This window comes from Dendrobium catenatum, unplaced genomic scaffold (assembly GCF_001605985.2).
Source record: "Dendrobium catenatum unplaced genomic scaffold, ASM160598v2 original_scaffold_96786, whole genome shotgun sequence".
NCBI classification, from domain to species: domain Eukaryota; kingdom Viridiplantae; phylum Streptophyta; class Magnoliopsida; order Asparagales; family Orchidaceae; genus Dendrobium; species Dendrobium catenatum.
This window is the reverse complement of record NW_021415225.1, coordinates 1,132,964-1,156,660: the sequence shown is the minus strand read 5'-3', so window position 1 is coordinate 1,156,660 and position 23,697 is coordinate 1,132,964. Positions and strand designations below refer to the sequence as shown.

The 23,697-nt window shown below is 40.2% G+C and overlaps 2 protein-coding genes across 2 annotated transcripts; one reads left to right on the top strand and one right to left on the bottom strand.

Moving 5' to 3' along the window:
* Window positions 1-11,050: 11,050 nt before the first annotated feature.
* Window positions 11,051-11,711, bottom strand: LOC110109023 (splicing factor 3B subunit 6-like protein). Its single transcript, XM_020839918.2, has one exon. The coding sequence runs from the start codon at window positions 11,640-11,642 to the stop codon at window positions 11,265-11,267; it is 378 nt and encodes a 125-aa protein (XP_020695577.1). The 5' UTR covers window positions 11,643-11,711; the 3' UTR covers window positions 11,051-11,264.
* Window positions 11,712-16,396: 4,685 nt separating this feature from the next.
* LOC110109022 (pectinesterase) lies at window positions 16,397-22,512 on the top strand. Its single transcript, XM_020839917.2, has 3 exons — window positions 16,397-17,046; window positions 17,116-17,445; window positions 21,626-22,512. The coding sequence occupies exons 1-3, from the start codon at window positions 16,413-16,415 to the stop codon at window positions 22,318-22,320; spliced, it is 1,659 nt and encodes a 552-aa protein (XP_020695576.1). The 5' UTR covers window positions 16,397-16,412; the 3' UTR covers window positions 22,321-22,512.
* The last annotated feature ends 1,185 nt before the right edge of the window (window positions 22,513-23,697 follow it).

Sequence of the window (23,697 nt, the reverse complement as noted above, 5' to 3'; positions counted from 1 at the left end):
GTCGGTAGGAGACTGGGGTCTGAAAGACCGTTGTCTGGTGATGGAAGTCGGAGTGACCATAGTAGGCGACGGAGGTCGGGAGGACAGTAGTCGGCAGGAGACTTGGGTCTGAAAGACCGTTGCCTGGTGATGGAGGTCGGAGTGACCATAGTAGGCGACGGAGGTTGGGAGGACCGTAGTCGGCAGAAGACCGGGGTCAAAAAGACCGTTGTCTGTTGATGAAGGTCGGAAGGACCATAGTAGTCGACGGAGGTCGGGAAGACCGTAGTCGGCAGGAGACTGGGGTCTGAAAGACCGCTGTCTGTTGATGGAGGTCGGAAGGACCATAGTAGGTGACAGAGGTCGGGAAGACCGTAGTCGGTAGGAGACCGGGTTTGAACGTCGGGCCTTAAGCAGGACGTCGGGTCTTCAGCAGGACGTAGGGACTGAATGTCGGACCTTAAGCAGTACGTCGGGTCTTCAGCAGGACGTAGGAACTGAACGTCGGACCTTAAGGCATTGGTGCAATGAAACTCCGACGAGGTTTCGGTGGTGGTCCGGCGAGGTTCCTGTGGTGGTTCGGCGGTGGTACGGCGAGACTTTTGCGGTGGTCCGGCGGCCGTCGAGGAGGACCTTCCTCCTTCTCTTCTTCATTCTCTTCTCTTTTTCTCTCTCTTGCTTGAGTCCCCCTCTCATGAGAAATGAGGGCTCTATTTATAGATTTTTTGGAGTGGCATGGCCCGTAAATAGGCATGAGATCAGGGGCGAATAGGGAGTGGTCAAATGGATGGCCGATATTAAATCCTATTATCGTGCACCGTTCGTTGGACATTTGAAGGCCTTAGTGATGTCGGAATTCTATGATCTTGGGCTCGTTGGACTCGTCTCGTCGAGCTGTTCGATTCGAGTATAAGCTCGTTAAAATCGGAGACTATTTGGTAACTCAAATTGCGGTTTGAACCTTCCAACAGCGCTTCAGGTCCATGATACGGACCCATTTTGGCTCGGATTGGGTCGAATTTGGTGTCGTTGAGTTCGTATTTCCGAGACGCTCAGTTCGACTATAAGCTTGCTGAAATCGGAGTTCGGGTGCTCTCGGAATTATTTTTTGAAGTTTCCAACTAGCTTTTGCCTCGAGATTCGTGCCCGATCAAGATAATTTTTGCATGACGTATCAAGTATAAAAGTTAAAATTTTTGTACTAAAATTTATTTTAAGAAGCAGCAAAAAAGCCGCCCCAAATTAAACCTAAATATGTTGAAATGTAAAAGCACAATTGTCTAATTTAAAAAAGAGGGATTAAAACACTCACAACAGCTTTTATAAAAGCTATTTTCACCGTAATAGCTCTATAGCTGCGTTTACAAACAGTTGCATTCACCACAAACAAGCCCTCATGTCCAAATCCAATACAAGACCTCAACTAAACTTGGAACATGAATAAACGCATGGTAGTTTCATGAAGAAAATATGAGAGATCTAAGAGTCCTTAAGGGCAACTACAATCTACAAATTTATATCTTAAGGGCGCATCTCCAACCGAAAAAACCCATTTTTCACTCCAAAATGCAGTACAATATGCAGTCATTCATTTGCAATCAAACGTAATTTTTTCTTCTTTCGCGCGCTTCCTGCAAATGTAACCATCTCTGGTGAACTTTTCTCCTCTTTCGCGCGCTTCTTCAGCAATCACGCAGCGAATTTTTTCGGCGTAGGTGAACAGTGCGACGCCTTATGAACAGTGTGACGCCAATATGACATCGCACTGTTCATCTACCAGAATTTGGCGTGATTTGGAGTTTGAATGAAACAAATGACGAACGGCAAACAGTGGTATGGAATTCGATTGGAAATTGTCCTATCACATGCACTCGATCTCCTCGGCCCTTCAAAATCTGATGCAAGATTTCTTATGTACTTCATTGACTATCCAATTTATGATCTGATTTACCCCAGGCAACAGAAAGGTGATCCCTTTCCAGAGCCTGATGATGGCCATCGCAACCATTACTAGCGTTTAGGTCTCTATAGCGTCTAGTATTCTCACTAATCACCCAACGCACTACGCATAATAAAGAGCTGTAGATAGTCAATCCAAAATACAATTTATTGCATCCTATCAGCAAAAAGATCATAAATTCTGGAGCAGTTTAGCGGGATAGTTCCTCGTTCTTCTAAAATAGAACTCTAAATCCATTCTCTCATATAAAGGAATTTTTATTGCGTCCTCCCACCTGACGTAGAGATACGTCCTTCCAGAGCTAAAATCGCGCTAAAAAACGAGAAGTACCGAGCAAATACCGAGCAATACCAAACAATAATGAGGAATATCATCATGTGAAGACCAATACCGAGTTATACCGAGCAATACAAAAAAATACCTAGTTTTTCCTAGAAAAAAACTCGGTATTTTTTTGTGTTGCTCGGTAGTGCTCGGTATAACTCGGTATTGGTCTTCACATGATGATATTCCTCGTTATTATCAAATAATACGTAACAATACCGAGCAAAAACCGAGTTTTTTGGCGGTGGGAGGACGTATCTCTACGTCAGGTGGGAGGACGCAATAAAAATTCCATATAAAGAGGCCAACAAAGCTTTTTCAGCCTGAGAACCCATCAGCAAAGATCATAAATTCCAACTAACCCATTACCACACGATCAGGGCAAAAATTAGGCTCCATATCTTAACAGATCTAACCTTGTAATTTAAGCCATTACATTTCAATTAAAGAATTAAATGGTTTCTCCCCATTCTGTTTAGGGCAGCGGACAAAATTAAGTTAATTCCACAAATATGATGAACTCCTCTTCTTATTCAAATGTTGCAGGTCCGTTGATGCCTACTCCAATAAGCTCATGCTATGACTTCTTTAGTATCGTCAATGCCTTCTCAAGCCCCTCCTATCACGACTTTCTGATGAGGACATCGGAAGATCTACAGCTACGATCTAGAGTTTATTTATTTTATGTGCTTTATGAACTAGTTTATTTGATATTTCTGTTTTCCCATTGTACCCTTATGAGGGGAGTTTAGTGAGTTGTGTGGCCAGGAGGGAATGTTAGTCTTTTGAGTTTTCTTATTTGTGGAGGCCTATATATAGAGGCCTTAGGCTTTGTATTGGGATGATGATGAATATGAAATTTTCAACTTGTGCTTATGGATCTCTTTGTGAGTTCTAGGTTTTCTCTCTTTGGATGATATCTTAGCGAGTTAGTGAGAGGAGAGGCCCAAGTGGGGCAAAAGCAATACCCGTCAATCTTGGTGGATTTCAAGGTTCGCGGTTCTCTTATCCTTCTTTTTCTTTTAATTTTCTTCCTGCATCGAATTCCCTCCCCACTCGTCTACTTTCATAGCTTCCACCGCCGGCCATTCTCACCACCCCAATTCTCTCCCAAATTCCTCCACCTCAAGCCCCTGTTTTCCCAAACCCACCGGCTGCCTTGGCCTACCCAGTCGCCGGCCACCCCTCCCAAAGCCACCATCTCCACCACGGCCCGTCCCCATCTCCACCCCTATGCCGCCGGCCACCTCTCCCTCTCCCATAGAATTTGAAATTCAAAATTCTAAGCCCATAAATACTTTCCTAAAATAATCCTCCCAATTAGGAAGGTTTATTAATTTGAATTCAATTCAATATTTGAATTCAAATAATTCCCTCCCTAATAAATTTCAATTAGGAAACCTCTCTAAAATTAAGCAAATCTGAAATTAATTTCAGATTTGATTTCAATCAACAATTAATTCCCTTGGCCCACATGCATTGAACCTACACACATTTGCCCCCTTCATGTGGCCGGATTAAAAACTCCCATGACTTTGAATTCAAATTTCAAATCCTAGTCTCTCTTGCTCAAATCTGAAAAGGGAATTCCGTAACTGTTGTCCAAGAAGTGCATCCCGTCAACCTAGCTGTCCTGCTTCTCCAAGTGGTGTTCCTGGCTGTCCACATGATGAACCTTGCCCCTCCAAGCCCTGACCAGTCAGAAGGAGGAAACCACTGAATTCCTCCACTCTAGACTGCTATCAAGGTTCATGGACAGGTTTGATCTGCTGTCCTGAATTTTGGGACATTGAAAACTGCTGTCCATCAATTCCAGCTGAGGGAGATCAACAGTTTTGCTGCTGGCAATCCTCCAATTGCTGTCCAGAAGAATTCCAGCAGCAGAAACAGCTGTTCTGCTGCCTAGAAGTCCTCCCGCTGCCGCCCCACTTCTCCAAACAGGATCCAGATCCCTGTCCAAATAAAATTCAGTCACAAGAGACGATTGCCAGCTTGGGAAAACCTTCTATGTGCTGCTCCAAGTCACAAACCAGGATTCAGTGAACTCTCTCCCTTATTCTTTTATTCTCATAGTTGCATCCAATTGTGGAATTAATTGATTCACTAAAATTGTGTTAGTTTTATCCACTAAAGCCTAGCAAGATAAAGAGTTGAGTGAGGGACCCTTGCTTAGTGAATAATCTTATTGTTAGCATTGGAATTTATTGTTGAAAACCAGTCATGCATGCAACGTTAGATTAAGTTGGCTATTTTACGATCTTAACTCCTATGCATGTGGTTTAGCCTAAGCTTGTCTTACCGCTCTCTGTGTTTTATTGCGTCGTTTAAATTCACCATTAAGTTATAGTTATTTATTCTAGGAATATTAAGCGTGCAAATTTCTTAAGCAGTTCATCCATGCATTATGTTTCACATCACTTCCTCTCCATTGTTGATGCCTTCCCTAGCGAGCAACAATCGCACTTCTTGGTTCTTCTTTTATGGTAAATGAGCTCCCAAAGATGCTTTTGTTTTTGTCACGACTTTCTTGCTTCCCCCATCGATACCATCTTCAGTGAGCTCCCATCAATGCCAATGAACTCCTGTTGCTAAGTTTTTGAGAATTTGCGGATATTGAGCTCATGAGTTGAGCTTGAGCCCACTATTAATTTGGTGAGCCAAATTTAATCTTAATATATGAGTTCGACTTAACCATGAGCCTGAGTTTAACCCTATCATTATGTAGGCTAGTTGAACTTCAAGTAGATGTGACTCAAACTTGGCTCGGCTCATTTAAACCTCTACATGAGGATTCCATTCATGAGTGAACCAGGGCGCTAAACAATATCTAAATTATCCTAGCTTATGCAACCGTAGAATGTTTATAGCTGTTTTAGTAGCATGACATGCACAAAAGTGGAGGAAGCAAATGGAAGTGGCTAATCTTGGCCAAATCATCTAGCAAAAGTGTCTTTTGAGTGCCGGAAAATTTCCAAACATTACTCTTATTAGCAAGTTTTGGTTGTTGAAAATTCACACAACATTAGGCTTCCTCTATCTCTGTGAAGATAAACACTGATACCACCAATAATCCTAGCCAAGCATGATATGTTTTTGGAGGTTGGTGCCAGCATAGAAAAGTTGTTTTCCATGGTTATAGCCTCCAAAACCGCCTTAATTAGGAATAAAAACCCCTTTGGTCATTGGGAATGAAGGCACCTCTACTAGTGATTAAGGCACCAAAGGGTTGAACCAAACCATTTGGTCGTCCTCAACTAATTCACCTAATGGGTGTAGTTTAATCTGGTTAGGTTCATAACCTCACTTTTCTGAGATGAATATATGGGTTGATCCATCTAATGATATGCAAGGACAGAATAAGAATGAGAATTGAAGAAGAAGAAGAAGAAGATATCTCATTTCATCACTTTGAATTGTGTTAAGTAGTCGTATATATAGCAGAGAGAGTTTCCATGGCTAAGATGGAGACAGATGATTCCTATCACATTTAATGACTAGGATTCTTTTGGTTGGTGAGAGATGCCCGGTGATGATGTATTTGTAGTGAGTAGTGGCTGCTCCTTTGACCATGAGATGCAGACCACACTATTACCGTTATTACCATCAAGCCAGAGATATTTTCACTCTGATATTGCTTTGATCGAAGCCAGATAAATAAATCAAAACCGTACAGGAACATAGAGTTGAAAGAGAAATTACTACGTGCAAAGTTCGCATGGCATCCAGACTCCAATCGAAAAAGGCCACATCGCTTGTACGCAGTGTATATTATACACACATTGTGTACAAGATTATACACAAGCTGCGTACAGACGAAGTAGCCTATTTTGATTGGAGTCCATATACAAGCTACGTCCAGAATCTGCACTTAATAATTTCTCGAGGTGAAAAGCTATCCATGATACATTACAATGGGCTGTCATCCCAGTACACCCAAAATGCAGGCTATGTCCATTAAATTCATCTGAAGCATTGCTACCAAGGTCAACATGGCATGGACATGACATCCGGATTAACGATCCACTATCTAGGATTGAAAGCTCCACTAACACACAGCTCTCCTTGGCCTATTGGTTGAGAGCTAAGGCTTCCAACTAAGAGGTCTAGGAAAAAAAAAAAAAAAATCTCACGATTTCATCGGCCTATTAGCACCTCTACAAAATCAAACTCAAGGTGCTTCCATATAAAAAGTTCATGACGTTAAAGAGAGAAAAAAAGGCCAATACAAAATAAATGAGCAGGCTGAAGGCTGCCTAAATAAGCTTGTTGATGTTTTGATTTAAGTTCTATTTAGCTGTTGATTTTTTGCTACTTTTCAAAGAGCTCTATAATAAGAGGTAGTTTTTAGCAATTAAATATGCTGAAATGTAAAAGCACAATTGTCTAATTTACAAAAAGAGGAATTAAAACACTCACAACAGCTTTAATAAAAGCTACTTTCAACGTAATAGCTATAGCTGCCTTTACAAACAGTTGCAGTCACCACAAACAAGCCCTTAAGTCCAAATCCAATACAAGACATGAACTAGGGGTGCAAACGAGTCGAGTCGAGCTCCTGTGTCAAATACCGAGCTCGAGCTCAACTCGACAAAAGAAAGAAAAGCTCGTCGAGCTACTCGAGCGGCATTCGAGCTCAGCCCGCGTCGTCAGCATTCGAGCTCAGTCGTCGTTGTCGCGTTTGAGCTCAATTCGTCTGTTGAGCTGCTTGAGCGGCATTCGAGCTCATTCGTTCGTTGCCAGCTTCTTTCCCCTTTGTGGCCGTTCAAACTCAGTTCGTGTCATCAGAGTTCGAGCTCAGTCGTCGTCATCCTGTTCGAGCTCACGAGCTCAGTCCGTCTGTCGAGCTAAGCCCGCATCATCAGCATTCAAGCTCAGTCGTCGTCATCGCGTTCGAGTTCAATTTGTCCGTTAAGCTGCTTGAGCATCATTCGAGCTCATTCGTCGGTCTCCAGCTTCTTTCCCCTTCGTGGTCGTTCAAGCTCAGTTCGCGTCGTCAGAGTTCGAGCTCAATCGTCGTTATCCCGTTCGAGCTCAATCCGTCCGTCGAGTTGCTTGAGCGGCGTTCGAGCTCAGTCGTCGTTGTTGTCAGCGTCTTTCTCGTCTGTCGTCGTTCGAGCTTAGTTCGTGTCGCCAGCGTTCGAGCTCAGTCTGCGTCCGTCGTTGTCGTCGCTAGTGTCCGCGACCGTTGCAAGCTTCTCATGTCACCAACGTCTTTCCCGTGCCAGATTTTCATTTTCACGTTGTTGATTTCATATGCAAGCTGCTCGACGAGCTTGTGAGTGGAGCAGCAGGCTGGTCGAGCTTGAGCTCAAAATAGTGTTCGAGCTCGACTCACGAGCTCGATAAGCTCGACTCGTCGAGCCTGTTATCGAGTCGAGCTCGAGTCGGATCGCGAGCCGACTTGACTCAGTTGCACCCCTAACCTTGAAACATAACTAAACTCATGGTAGTTTGATGAAGATATATGAGGTCTAAGTGTCATTAAGGACAACTAAAATCTGGAATATTTTGTTAGATGTTATCATGAATATGTTTCGGACATTACTCTCTAATAGCTTCACAAAAATTTTGGCAGGCAGCCTAAAACAATTTTATCTGCAACTCATACAGCCTCACACATGCCAGGGAGGCATTCTGCAGTTCCAAGCCAAATACCAAAAAATCCCCTCAAATTTCTATCTTATTACATGCATTCGATCTCCCGGCTCTTCAAAATCTGATGTCCAAATTACGAGCAAGATTTCTTATGTACTTCTTTGACTATCCCATTTATGATCTGATTTACCCCAGACAACAAAAAGGTGATCCCTTTCCAGAGCCTAATGATGGCCATCGCAACCATTACTAGCATTTTAGCGGGATAGTTCATCGTTCTTCTAGAATACCCACAGCTGTTTGTCCAAATGGTGAAGAGCCGGCTAAGCAAAGCCTAGGTTCCTGATTCAAATCCCTTGGCAAGCAGTAAAAGCCTTAAGTGTTGGCTGTGTAAATTGGTGTGGATTGCATGCTAGGTCGACCGGGATTTTCACTGGCCTAAGGACAGTACTTTCTCGTCACAAAAAAAAAAAATCGTTCTTCTAGAATATAACTCTAACCCATTCTCTCATATAAAGAGGCCAACTAAGCTTTCAGCCTGAGAATTTATAAGCAAAGATTCATAAATTCCAACTAAACCATTACCACACCGATCAACTCCTGCTTAAGTCTGAGTAGCATTTTTTTATAGGGCAAAAATTAGGCTCCATATCTTAACAGATCTAACCTTGTAGTTTAAGCCATTACATTTCAATTAAAGAATTTTATGGTTTCTCCCCATTCGGTTTAGAGCAGCAGACAAAAATTAAGTTAAATCAACAAATATGACGAACTCCTCTTCATATTCAAATGTTACAGGTCCGTTGATGCCTTCTCCAAGAAGCTCATGCCGTGACTTCTTAAGTATTGTCAATGCCTTCTCAAGCCCCTCCTATCACGGCTTCCTCTCCATTGTTGATGCCTTCCATAGCGAGCACCAATTGCACTTCTTGGTTCTTCTTTTGATGTAAATGAGCTCGCAAAGATGCTTTTTTCGTCACGACTTTCTTGCTTCTCCCATCGATACCATCTCTAGCGTGCTCCCATTAATGCCAATGAACTCATATTGCTGAGTTTTTGAGAATTTGGGGATATTTATCTCATGAGTTGAGCTTGAAGCTCACTATTAATCCGGTGAGCTGAATTAAAGCTTAATATATGAGTTGGGCTTGACCATGAGCCTGAGTTTAACCCTATCATTACTTAGGCTAGTTGAACGTCGAGTAGATGCGACTCAAACGTGGCTCGGCCATTTAAACCTCTACATGAGGATTCCTTTCATGGTGAACCAGGGCGCTAAACAGTGTCTAAATTATCCTAGCTTATGCAGGTGTTAACCATAGAATGTTTATAGCTGTTATAGTAGCATGGCACAAAACTGGAGGAAGAAAATGGAGGAGAGGCTAATCTTGGCCATGCACCTTGTCTTCTTTTTTGCCCAACAACCAACTTGGCCAAATCATCTAGCAAAAGTGTTTTCGAGTGCCAGATAATTACCAAACATTACTCTTATTAGCAGGTTTTGGTTGTTTACAATTCACACAACATTAGGCCTCCTTTATCTCTGTGAAGATAAACAGTGATACCACCAATAATCCTAGCCAAGCATGATATGTTTTTGGAGGTTGGTTCCTGCATAGAAAAGTTGTTTTACATGGCTATAGCATCCAAAACCACCTTAATTAGGAATCGAAAAGCCCTTTGGTCTTTGGGAGTGAAGGCACTTCTATTAGTGATTAAGGTACCCAAGGGATGAACCAAACCATTTGGTTGTCCTCAACTAATTCACCTAAATGGGTGTAATTTAATCTAGCTAGGTTTATAACCTCACCTTTCTGAGATGAATATATGGGCTGGTCCATCTAATGATATGCAAGGACAGAATAAGAATGAGAATTGAAGAAGAAGAAGAAGAGCAGCAGTAAATGGTACTTCTCATTTCACCACTTTGAATTGTGTAAAGTAGTCGTATATATAGCAGAGAGAATTGCCATGGATAAGATGGAGAAAGAGGATTCCTATCACATTTGATGGCTAGGATTCTTTTGGTTGGTGAGAGATGCCCGGTAATGATGTAATTGTAGTGAGTAGTGGCTGCTCCTGTGACCATGAGATGTAGACCACACTATTACCGTTATTACCATCAAGATGGTATTCCAGAGATAATTTCACTCTGATAGTGCTTTGATCGAAGCAAGATAAATAAATCAACACTGTATAGGAACATTAGAGGTGAAAGAGAAATTATTACATGCGGAGTCAGGATGGCGTCCGGACTCCAATCGAAAGGGCCACATCGCCTGCACACAAGGTGTATATTATACACATATTATGTACAAGATTGTACACAGGCTGTGTACAGACAAAGTAGCCTATTTTGATTAGAGTCCAGAAGCAAGCTATGTATGAATCCACACGTAATAATTTCTCGAGGTGAAAAAGCTATCCATGATACGGTAGAATGGGATGTATGAGGACATGCCAGTACACCCAAAATGCAGGCTATGTCCATTAAATTCATCTAAAGCATGGCTACCAAGGCCAACATGGCATGGACATTACTTCCGGATTGACTCTTCACTATCTAGGATTGAAAGCTCCACTAACAAACTTCCTAAATATCTAGATTAGAATGGGAGAACGGTTAGGAACCCCCAACCCGTGCTTGATTCCTCTCGAGCAGCAGCGCCTCTTAAGTGGGGCCCAATCAAGAGCGGGCCATGAGGTTTCTGGGGTGAGAGACTCTTCTAGGTCAGCCAACTATTAGTCATGCCACCAAGCAACCTTTCGTGCGTGGCACGGGTGGCAGCAGGTGGTACCCCGTTCCAAAATAAATAAATAAAAAACTTCCTAAATATCTATTTTGCCCAACGCCATGCCTAAATATATAGATCATAGGTATATTTCTCATTCATTCATCACATTCACAACTCCAGAGTTCATATTATTTCCTTCATTTATATTCTCGGCGCACCGGAGGATGCTGACCCCAAATAATTAAAAACCACAAGCTCAATTATTAACTTGAACATAGAAAGCTTCACCAAACACCCTCAAGGAGGTGCTACACAATAAGTTGTTTTCCAGCGCTGACGACACAAGACACTGTTTGCATCTACAATTGAACACATAGCAGCGAAAATAAAGCACTTTTCAGGCATAAAAGCAACAAAAATTACCCCTTAAAACCCTTTTTTTCAGAAAACAAAAGCCTTCAAATCTACCAAGCCGGCATCTAAAAGCTAAATATGAACAAAAAACAAGAGATCAATTACAGCGATGATAAATTAGCCGCACAAAGGAAAATACGGGCCGTTATCATTCAAACATTTGAACACAATAACATATAATTGAGCGCAGTTTGGGAGAACCAAAATCCACAAACAATAAGCTTGATGATGGTTTCGACATAACATGGATCTTTAAGCTACTTATCTTTAGAAGTGGAGATTCCATATTTCTCTTGCATGCGGGCGAGCTCATCCTCCTTCTTCTTCAGATCGACCTTCTTGCTAATCTTGGACTGCTGATAGTAAAGCACGATAAGATATCGGTTCGCGACGTTGAAGCCGGAGAGATGATCTACGGCAGTCTTTGCATCGTAGATGTCTTCGTAGACAACAAAGGCGGTGCCACGGGTCTCCTTGCTCGTCCCGATCCGGATCTGGCGAATCGCGCCGTATTTGCCAAATATATCGTACATCTCCTCGCTCGATATGTTGAATGGAAGGTTTCGCACGTAGAGCACTCTGTTCACCTCCGGCGGCAGCCGTGTGTTCCCCTTCCTGAGGCTGATCGCCGCCATCTCCAAGCTAGGGTTCCGGTATCTTGCCGAGAAACTGGACCTTCAATCTTCCGACTTTTTTCTATTTTTCTTCTTTTCTGCGGGTTAGGCTTTATAGTTTCAACTACTCAAGCCCACATAACGGGCCGAAGTTTTATAACATCATCAACCTTATGGGATTAGCACTTAAATTATGTAAAATTTGATTATTATTAGGGATTTTGTTTAGAATAAAAGGAACTGCAAAAAGGTAATATTTTTGACTTGTTTGATTGATTACACATTTACACCATAAAATTAAAAGTTTATATATAAAATTAAAAGATATGCAAAAGTTGGCGACAACTTTATCCACAAATAGTAAGGCCGGTTAGCGTTAGCAGGAGGAAAAGGACCTGACTGAACTGAGTTGAAACTCCAATTGCCATCGAGGAAAGGACAGGGCTTGCGCGCAAATGGAATTCGGGAAAATCTTCCGCCGGAGTAGAACAAGAACCTAAAAGAATTGAAAGGGTGGGGTGGTAGTAGGTGGCGATGCCGGTGGTGGGAGTGACGGTGGATGGCAATAGGTGATAGCTAGTGACAACTGGCGGTGAGTGGCATGTGCAAAATCAACCTCTCTTTTGAGGGTGGATAAAATATGATTGTGAAATGCCTGAATCTATATATGAAATTAAATAGAAAATAAAAATTCTCTTAGAATTTGAGCAACAACATTTATTGAAGGTGAACAAAATAGCTAAAATGCTTTCTTTTAAGATTTTTTTTTTTAAAGTCAAACAATTAACCACCATAAGCTCTTCTTGATTTCACCGCTAATGAGTGGTGGCTGTGACCAACATCATTTTAAATCGAGTTAATCTTGAACATACTGAAAATTAACGACACGATAAAATTCACTTCCAAACTAATAAGTATGATGTTCTTGTTTCTATCGAATATCATAAATTTTATAGTTAATAAATTATAAATATTTATTTAATCAAAATATTTTACAGGGTCGAATTTGAGTCATTTTGGTATCTAACGGGTCAGATTTAGATTAACTTTAGTATCTATTTATCTAATCGGTCAATCAATTTTGACACCCTTACAAATTCGTTAAGATGGGTCACATAAGGCTCATCACTTTCATGCACCTAGGGGTGTCAATATTTGACACGACCCGAAAATCCGACTCGAATCCGGCCCGAAAATTTGGCACTATTAGGGTCAACCCGAATCCGAAACGGGTCGGGTTCGGGCTCAACATTTCGACCCGTTCAAAAATCGGGTCAGGTCCGGGTTAACCCTTTGACCCGATTTTGATCCGAAAATCCGATTTTGACCCGACAGCCTGAGATTGACTCGTTTTTTACCATAAAGAAAGGAGATAGACCCGTTTATTTTTACCCGAAAACTAGCAATTTTTGGTTGGAAAGGGGTCATTCGGGTCGTGTCGGGTTGACCCGGACACGAAGCGGGTCGGTTCGAGTCAGAAAAACTGACCCGTTTTCAAAAATGGGTCGTGTTCGAGTTGACCCGAATATTGCCGGGTCAGTTTCATGTTCGACCCGAACCTGACCCTGACCCTTGGCCTGAAATTGACACCCCTACATGCACCGACAACTCTTCCACCAAAATCTTAAGCAAGTCAACAAAGTTCTTAGACCACATTAACACACTGATCTACGATCTACGCGTACGAGCCAACCACATTGGATATTAATCCAACATTGTAGTTACTAGCCACCAAAAAACACACGTGGCCACCTTCCATTGTCGTATTTGCTGTTTGATATTTTCCCATAATATAAACTTTTTTCAACAAAATAAACTGGCCATGTGAACTAGTCATGACTCATGACACGTGACAATAATTCGAAAAACATGGCTGAATGAATGTTTAAAGTTTATAATTAAACTTTAAGTGTTTTATTTGAGCTTATATAAGCTTGGAATGAATCACTTTTGGTATTCTTGAGTTTGTCTCATCTAGACATTTAATTCAATTATAAATTTTTTAAAATTGGTGTTCATATGATCATAAATTTAACTTTTAGAAGTCGTCAAATCAAGACTTTCAAAATTATCTTGATTGTGCACGAATCTCAAGGCAAAATCAAGCTAGAAACTTCCAAAGTTAAATTTGAGATCACCTGAACTCTGATTTCAGCAAACTTACAATCAAACAAAGCGTCTCGGAAACGCGAACCCAACGACACCAAGTTCAACTCAATCCGAGCCCAAATGAGTCCAAATCAAGGACCTGAAGTGCTATTGAAAAGTTCGAATCACAATTTGAGTTGCCAAACGATTTCGAAACATGATGTGCTTATAGTCGAATTGAGCGGCTCCACGAGACAAATCCAACGAGCCCAAGACACCGAATTCCGACATCTTTAAGACCTTCAAATGTCTGACGAATGGTACACAATCAAAGGATTCAATATCGGACGTCCATCCAATCACTCCCCATTTGCTCCTGATCTTTCACCTATTTACGGGTCATGCCACTCTAGAAAATTATAAATAAACCTCTCATTTCTCTTGAGAGTGGACCCAAACAAGAAGTAAATGAGGAGAAGAGAATAATAGGAGGGAAGAAACTCCTCCTTGAACACTGTCGGAGTTCCGCCCGACTTTCAAGTGATGTCGGAATTTCGCCCGACCTCCAAGTGATGCTGGAATTCCGCCCGACCTCCAAGTGACGTCGAGATTCTGCCCGGCCTCCAAGTGACGCCGGAATTCAGCCTGACCTCCAAGTGACGCCGAAGTTCTCCTTGGTCGCTAATTGACTTCGAACTTCTACCCGACGCCAGACCTCCGCTCATCGCCAAGTTTCTATCATACGCCGGAATTCTGCTTGTTGTCGAACTTTAGTTGGACATCTATCTGATGTTGGATTTATATTCATTGTTGGATTTCTACCTGACACCATCCTTCTGACCTTCATCGTTAGATAACAGTCCTTCTGACATTCGTCGCCCGTCGATTACAATCATTCTAACTTACGTCGTCCACCGATTACAATCCTTCTGACCTCCGTTGTCAGCTAACTATGGTCCTCTTAACTTACGACGCCCACTAATTACAGCCCTACTGACCTCTGTCGTCAACAGACTATGGTTCTCCTGACTTACGTCGCCCACCGACTATAGTCATTTCGACTTCCGTCGCCCGTCGACTACGGTCCTCCTGACTTACGTCGCCCACCGACTACAATCATTCTGACTTCCGTCGCTAGTGGACTACGGTCCTCCTAACTTACATCGCCCACCGATTATAGTCCTTTCGACCTCCGTCGCCAGCCGACTACGATCCTCCTAACTTATGTTGCCCACAGACTATAATCCTTCCGACCTCCATCGTCAACTGACTATGGTCCTCATAACTTACGTCGGCCACCAATGACAGTCCTTCTGACCTCCGTCGTCAGACGATATGATTACGATCCTCCTGACTTACCTCGCCCACCGACTACAGTCATTCCGACTTCCGTCGCCCACCGACTACGGTCCTCGACCTTCCCCTAAGGAAGGACCTCATTTGTAAGAAACTGTAATACTAGTGGATTCATTCAAACTGGGGTAGGCCCCTTGGTTTTTCCTCCTTTTTAGGAGTTTTCCACGTAAAAATTTTGATGTCTCTAGTGAATGACGTACCCTCTCTTTTTATTTGATTGCATGTTGGATCTACGTACAACGCTAAGACGTTAAATTTTATATTTCTCTACCGCCGCGAATACTCTCGATCGTAACAAGATTCATGATAATCAAATCAATTTTTCATGTATATATCAATTATAGTAGAGATTTATGTAGATGTATTGAAGGGTAATGATAATCAAACAATGGTAGTTATTTAATGTAAGTTTATATTGGTGGCTGAATGATAATGGTTGGATAACAATAATTGAACATTGATGATCAGATAATGATTGACCGACAACAGTGGTTGGGCAATGATGAGCAAGTGACGAGATATTGGTATTTGACTTTATTGTCCACTGTTAGAACGGTTTTCAGAGTTCTTCAAATCTCTAAACTCCTTCAAATTTAGGTTAATGTCCCCTTATTATACGAATGAGGGTGGACTTGTTGTTTTATGAGTGACATTTTAATATTTTTAGAAAAAAAAAACTCAAACAAATAATATAAGTTGATTTTTTTATTATTTAATTATTTTAGCATTTAAGTTTGCTAATAATCTTAGAATTGGATGAATTTGGGCTCATTGGCCTTCTCTCATTGATACTCTTGGTTTGATTACAAGCATGAAATATTTAGAGATAATTTGTTCTTTTAATTAATATTATAAAATTTTTAATTATATTTAAGTGCTTGATTTGAATTCGTTTGCATTAGGACCAGAAAACTATTGATGTTATTGAGCTTGTTTCATTGAAATGTTTAATTCAGTTATAAGCTTGTTAAAATCGGAGTTTGAATGGTTCTAAACTCATATTCAAAAGTTTCTAACTCAAATTTTACATCAATATTTTTAATTTATCAAATGAATTTTTTGATGGCTTATCATTCCTAATTTTTTAGTATTTGACTCAAAGTAAAATAAATTCAATGTAAAGCTTATTGGTAATGGTCGATGATGCATTGGTGCATAGGGTGATAGAGTGGCTGGCTGTGGCGATTAGTGGCAATGGCTTTTTTTTTCTTTCTATATATATATATATATATATATATATATATAGATAGATAGATAAATATTTTTTTTTTCTATTAAATCATCTATTTAAATTCTCCCCAATTTTAAGGTAACCTTCGCCATGCTCACTCTCCTCTTGCAACTCAAATGTCCGCCCGAATCCCCAAATCCAAGCTACTCATTCCACCTACCTTCCTCCTCATCGTCCTCCTGATCCCCTACACCACCACCACCTCCTCCTTCCCCCTTCCCTCCGCCGCCGCTGCCACAGCTGCTCTCCACTGTCAATCCACTCTCTTCCCCAACCTCTGCCTCTCCACTCTCCTCTCCATTCCCAACCTCTCCACCACTCCCCTCCCATCAATCATCTCCTCCGCCGTCAACTCCACTGCCGCCACCGTCATCTCTTCCTCCCATAACTGCTCCTCCATTCTTCGCCGCCATCACCTAAGCCCTCGCCAAAGACTCGCCCTTTCCGACTGCATCGAGCTTCTCGACGCCACGCTCGATGATCTCCACCTCGCCGTCTCCGATCTTCGCCGGAGTTCTTCCCGTCGCCGCTGCCGCGCCGATTTGTCCACTTTTCTCTCCGCCGCCATTACGAATCAGTTCACTTGCCTCGACGGCTTTGCCTTTGTTCCCGAGCAGGAGAGCATTCGTCCTCAGATTCAGCGTAGAATGGTCAAGATTTACAGACATGTTAGTAATGCGCTCGCCTTGTCAAAGAAGATCAGTTCGCCGGAAAATTGTAATGGCCGCGGCCAAGATGAAGTTTTTCGAGGTAGTAATTTAATATTTAATTTTAAATTATATTTGATAAATTAATTTCACAATTATTATATCCTTACAGTGAATGGTAAATTTCCCACGTGGCTGACGAGAAGAAACCGGCACCTACTTCAGGCGCCGGCGCCGGCGACATCAATTGTGGCGGACTTGGTGGTGGCGAAGGACGGGAGCGGTAACTACACGACGGTGGGGGAAGCAGTGGCAGCGGCGCCGAATAACAGCGCGACGCGGTTCGTAATTTACATAAAAGCCGGGGCGTATTTTGAAAATGTGGAGGTTGGGAAGAACAAGGTCAACTTAATGTTCGTCGGAGATGGCATGGGGAAGACGGTGATAAAAGCCGGCAGGAACGTCGTCGACGGCTGGACCACTTTCCGGTCAGCCACTGTCGGTGAGCCTACTCGAACCAATTAATTAATCTTTTTTATAGACAGTACTATTATAATTTTTTTATTGCACGCTGCTTTAATTTAATTAATAGAAAGTAAAGGGGCTTATTGAAAAAGGGGCTTGTTGTTATTTATGAAGGTAGTCAGTATCGTGTCGGGTACGGATACGAGAATGTTACATGTTTAAAGAATTAAAGGCTCCTATATAATTATTTTTATCTTTTTTAAATAGAGAAAAATTCGGAAAATTAGAATAAGGTGATTTTCCATAATTTATTTGACATAACCAAGTTTCTCGATTAATTATTATGTGCGGACGTCAAATATCATTCGAAGATCAATCAGAATGCGCCACATCACTTCTTTGCTCGGTACCTTGACTCGGTATTGCTTGGTCGCGACTCGGTACCACTGATGTGATTGTACGTGATTCGCCTCCGAACGTAGAGCTCCGTCCAGCCTCAGCACAAAATAATTCTCTTATTTAAGATAGTTTTTTTTTCCACTTTTTTAGCTTTTCAAAATTTTTTGTGATAAAAAACTAGTTTTTACATCCGGTGTTGCTTATATGTGAACTTTTTAAGAAAATAATTGATCAGATTAAAAAAAAAATTATAATATTCACAATTGCTTTTAAAAAATAATTTCCTATAATAATTTTACAGCAAACTTTATAAAATTCTATAATCTTACAAAATAAAACTTAAAACTATTTTGAACAAAATATTTTTATGAACTATTATATATATATAAATACTAAATGCTATATGTCACAAAAAATCATTTTGATCATGCACGAATCTTGATGCAAATTTGAATTAGAAACTTTCAAAATTAAGTTTGGGATCATCAAAACTGTAATTTCAGCAAACATATATTCAAATTGTACATCTTAAAGAGACGAACCAAATGACACCATATTTGATCCAATTTGTTGAACTCTATATCTTTCTGCCGCCACGAACATTTCAACACATAATAGTTCTCAAAAGTAGCTTTCCATGATAATTTTTGAAAAGTGGGTTGCAGTCTAATAGGCATGTGATAGCCATCGAAAAAAATAGCGAAAAAGTTGCCCCACGGAGAATTTTTTTTTATATAAATGATATTATAAAAGAAAATTAAAAGAATTGAAAAAGGGCAAAAAACATATTGTACACTTACCCAAAATAAAGAAATTTGGAGTGCACTAAATAATAAGCAATAATGATTACTTGAATTGATAATGAAGCTGTCATATGATGGAAAGCACTTCTTGGAGTGTAGGAAACAAAAAAGTATGATAATTACTTCAATTATCAAAGCTACTTTATATTAAAAGCATTTCTTATGTTTTTTTTTTGGAGGTTAGGTTTTTTTTTTTTTTTTTTTTGATATTTTTGGGCCATTTGATGTTATATTTAAATATTTTAAACTAAATTTTAATATTTTTGTCTTTTAATAAAACTTTCAATAGAATATTTTTGAAAATCTTAGAAAGTTTTTAATGATTTTTTTTGAATGTTTTGCTCTTAATTAGTCGAATAATGACAACATAAGTTAAATGATGAGATTGGATGTTAATAGTTAGGTGGCAATGATTAGACGACGGTTGCTGATGAAGATCATTGATGAGGGTTGACGACCAAAATAGTTGAGTTCTTCAAATTTCTCAGCTTTTGAACCTTCCTTAGGTAGAAAAATAGAGCTTTATTTATAGTTTTTTTTAGACAAAAAATAAAAGGTTCATCGAGCATCACATATTGATTCCCTTGATCATAGACTATTGATAATATTTGAGTATTTTAATGACATCAAAATTGAATGATCTTGGGCTTGTTAATCAAATCTTGTTGAGGATAAATTATTTTGTGCGGAGGTCGGACGCAAAACGTCGTCCCGAGACCAATCAGAATGCACAACGTCAACGTAGCGCATTCTGATTGGTCTCCGGACGGCGTTCGACGTCCAAACAGAATAATTAATCCTTGTTGAGATGCTTGATTTGATAATAAGAATGCAATATTTAAAGGCCACATGATTCTTCAATTACTCTTCAAAAGCTTTTGAATATGCTATAAGCATTTGATTTTAGTTCATTTTGATTTGAATTAGATAGCTTTTTGTATCATTGGGTTCATTTTGTTGTGACGTTCACTTTGATTATAAGTTTTATTGGAAATTGAAAATTCCTAACTTTAATTGTGAAAAATTCCAATTCAAATATTTCCCCTTTAGATTCATGCTTATTATGTGAATTTTTTGGTGATGTATTAATATGTAATTTGGCCACTTTATAATTGATATGTCATCAAAAAATTATCTGGATCGAGCACGAATCTCGATGCAAAATCAAGTTGGAAACTTTCGAAATTAAAATTGGGACTATCCGAACTCCGATTTCAGTAAACTTATAGTCTAACTGAGCGTCTCAAGAATGCAAACCCAACGACACCAAATTCAACCTAATCCGAGCCCAAATGGGTCCAAATCAAGGGTTTGAAGCACTTTTGGATGGTTCAAACCACAATTTGGATTACCAAACGGTTTCCAAATATAACGTAATTATAGTCGAATCGAGCGTTTCAACGAGACGAATCCAATGAGTCTAAGATCAACAAATTCTGACATCACTAAGACATTCAAATGTCCATCAAACATACCATGATCAAGGGATTCAACATCGACCGTCCATCCAACCACTTCCTATTTACCCTTGATCTATCACCTATTTATAGGTCATGCCAATCCAGAAATCTATAAATAAACCCCTCATTTCTCTTTAAAAGGGACTGAAGCAAGAAGAGAAGAAGGAAGAAGAGAAGAAAAGAAGGAAGAAACTCTTCCTCGACCACCACTTGAGTTCGTCGGACCATCACATGAGATTATCGCCTTTGCCGGACCACCACATGAGGCCATCGCCTTCGTCGGACCACCACATGAGGCCCTATCCTTTGTCGGACCACTATTTGAAGCCCTCACCTTCGCCGAACCACCGCTTGAGGCCCTCACCTTCATCAGACCACCACATGAGGCCCTCACCTTCGCTGGAACACCACCTAAGGGCCTGAACTCCGCCAAACCAACACTTAAGACCCTAAACTCCGTCAGACCATCAACTAACGCCAAAATTTTGCCTAGTCACTATCAGACTACTAATTGACGCCCCAAATTCCAAGAGATGCACGGTTTAACATTAGACTTCAACCATACGGTTGACATTTGTAATTTGATCGCCCTCTAGGACGATTTAGCCCACTGTACTCAACTCAAATTCTAGTGAAATCTTTTTAACTGGACTAGGCCCCGTGGTTTTTCTCCTTTCCAGGATTTTTTACATAAAAAAAATATTGTGTTCTCTGTGTGTGAGCTGAATATTTGTGCAATGCTAATACGTAAAATTACAACTCTATCGCCATGTATATTATAGACCGCAATAATAATGATATATATATGATCAAATTTGAGTTCTTTATATTAGTATAATTCAATTATAGGTACGTTCACACAACCTATTAATATAAAATGTTGTAATTGCTTTAATTTAATATATTCGATCAGGGTTTGAATATGCTCAATCATATATCGATTTTTTATTACATATGATATCAACCATGTTCAAATTTTGGTTGAACTTTTTCCAACTATTATTGAAGTCAAATTTGGGAAAACTTATTCTGTGCGGACATCGGACGACGTCCAGAAATATATCAGAACCCCCACATCATTTTTTTGCTTAGTATTGGTGCTTGGTATTGCTGTGTACCCGATGACATGTCTCGTTCTGATTGGTCTCCAGACCATCCAATATCCGCATTGAATAATTTCTCCAAATTTAGGCTTTGTTTAGGAAGGCTTTCTTACTATTTTCTAAAGCAGCTTTTTAGTATAAAAAAAGAAAACATCCCAAACAAAGCCTTAAGAACGATAGATTTAAAAAAGTAGTACACAATCTAAAATGAGGGTATTTTGATTTGAGGAGATTTTTCATCTAAGAAATGAAATATGGAGCAAATTTCTCTAATATAAAATATTATGGAACATATAGACTAAAATTTATCTTTTAAAATAGCAATTTTATGCCAATTAAAAAAATTCAATTGTTAAACAATAAATGAGTTATCTGATTGCTGATTATAAAGTTATTAAATTTTACTAATGACATTATAACGACTAATACAATAAATTAAATGCTAATCGCAGCGGTAGTAGGCAAAGGCTTCATCGCCCGCGACCTCACCGTCGAAAACGCCGCCGGTCCAACCAAACACCAAGCCGTCGCCCTCCGCTGCGGCGCCGACCTCTCCGCCTTCTACCGCTGCAGCTTCGTTGGCTACCAAGACACTCTCTACGTCCACTCCCTCCGCCAATTCTACCGCGACTGCGACATCTACGGCACCGTCGACTTCATCTTCGGCGACGCCGCCGCCCTCTTCCAAAACTGCAATCTTTACGCCCGCAAACCCGACCCCAATCAAAACCCCATTTTTACAGCTCAAGGCCGCGAAGACCCCAACCAGAACACGGGCATCTCAATCCAACGCTGCAAGATAACTTCTGCGGCCGAACTAATCCCGGTTGAGTCAGACTTCCAGAGCTATCTCGGCCGGCCATGGAAGAAGTATTCGAGAACTGTGGTGCTGGAATCGTATATAGGGAGCTTGATTGAGCCGGCGGGGTGGTCGGAATGGAACGGGAGTGTGGGAGTTGATACTCTGTTTTACGGGGAGTACATGAATCGAGGGCCTGGATCCAATGTGAGTGGGAGGGTAAACTGGAGTGGGTATAAGGCCATTAATGATTCTGCGGAAGCTTTGAATTTTACTGTTGGGAGCTTTATTCAGGGCGATGACTGGCTAGGAGCTTACTCTATTCCCTTCTTTTCTGGTTTGAGCTGAAGAACTTTGTTTGTTATTTGGATACAAAAGCTTGAACACTGCAATAAAGTAATGAACTGTGACAACAAATTTTTCTGTAAAATAACAAGCTGGGAACTTGATTAGATGCTGGTGACAGAAATTTTTTTTCTCCATGTAGAATATATAGTTGGTGAGATATGATAGTTAGAATACTATGCCTTGCTTTACTAATATATTATTATTAAGATCTTAAGGCAACAGATCAGGGTTGGCAAGGAAGAATAGATGTTAATCTCTTTTATGGAATTGAAGAGATTATTACATGCGTAGTCTAGATAAAGAAAACCGTTCGGTTTTATGACTCTCAATAATAAAAGTACAATTAATGTTCACCACTGCGCTTTTATTGTTCATAATCACAAAACCGAATGATTCTCTGTGTCCAAATTTTGCATGTAATAATCTCTCCTAAACTAAGGGGAATAAAATAAAAAAAAAAAAAAAAAAGGACCTCCAAGCTATAGCTTTAGTAGTATGCATACTTTAGGTTGTTCTCCCCCCATCAATCCATCATATATGACCATATATTTCTACCAAATAATCCCCCACTGAAAGTAGTTTATTAATCATACGATTACTATCATGCAAGGCATTCCCGCTTATGGGGGAACTCGCCTTAGAGAGATTCAATAAGGTTAAGGAACTCGCTTAGTGAAGCTCAGATTGGAAAAGTTTAAAACAAGGAAGCATACACGTTGGTCATGTTTAGAAGGAAGAACTTGCCTTCTCAAGGCAATCATCTTAGAGAGCTCTGATGCAGAGCATCTTATGATCTAAAATGTACTTTAGGAATGCTTTATCATTTAATTGTTGTTTTTTAGGTTTTCTAGAAGTTTCTATTTTTAATTATATATGCAAGATGTTTTAGAAAGAATGAAATGAAAGATATTTTTGGAAGATTAATATATAGTAATTATTTATCTTTGGTATTCTTGCTCTTAGGAGCTGTTACTTGTTATTAATCATTGATCTCCCCACATCAATCTCACCTCTACTAGATGATCACTTGACCATTATGCAAGAGATGCTGATCACCTACCTAAAAGTAGGTGTGGAGACTATGTTTGCTTAGTCAGTGCCTCGATCTTGGACGCTTATCGCTAAAAGTTAAACCAAGTCAAATATGAAAGGACATGTGCATTCATTCTAGTCAACCCACGTATTTTATAACTGTCAAATATTATAATATTTCATTATTATTTTAGGTGTTGCATCTACTTTAGCCTTCTCAGCCCTACAAATAACCAGTTGAGAGGCATTTTTGGGACCTTTTGGCTACTGAAACTTACAACATTGATTATAGATAAATTTCTTCCTATTAGCCACCTTTCTTTCTTTCTCTTCATGTCACCTTAT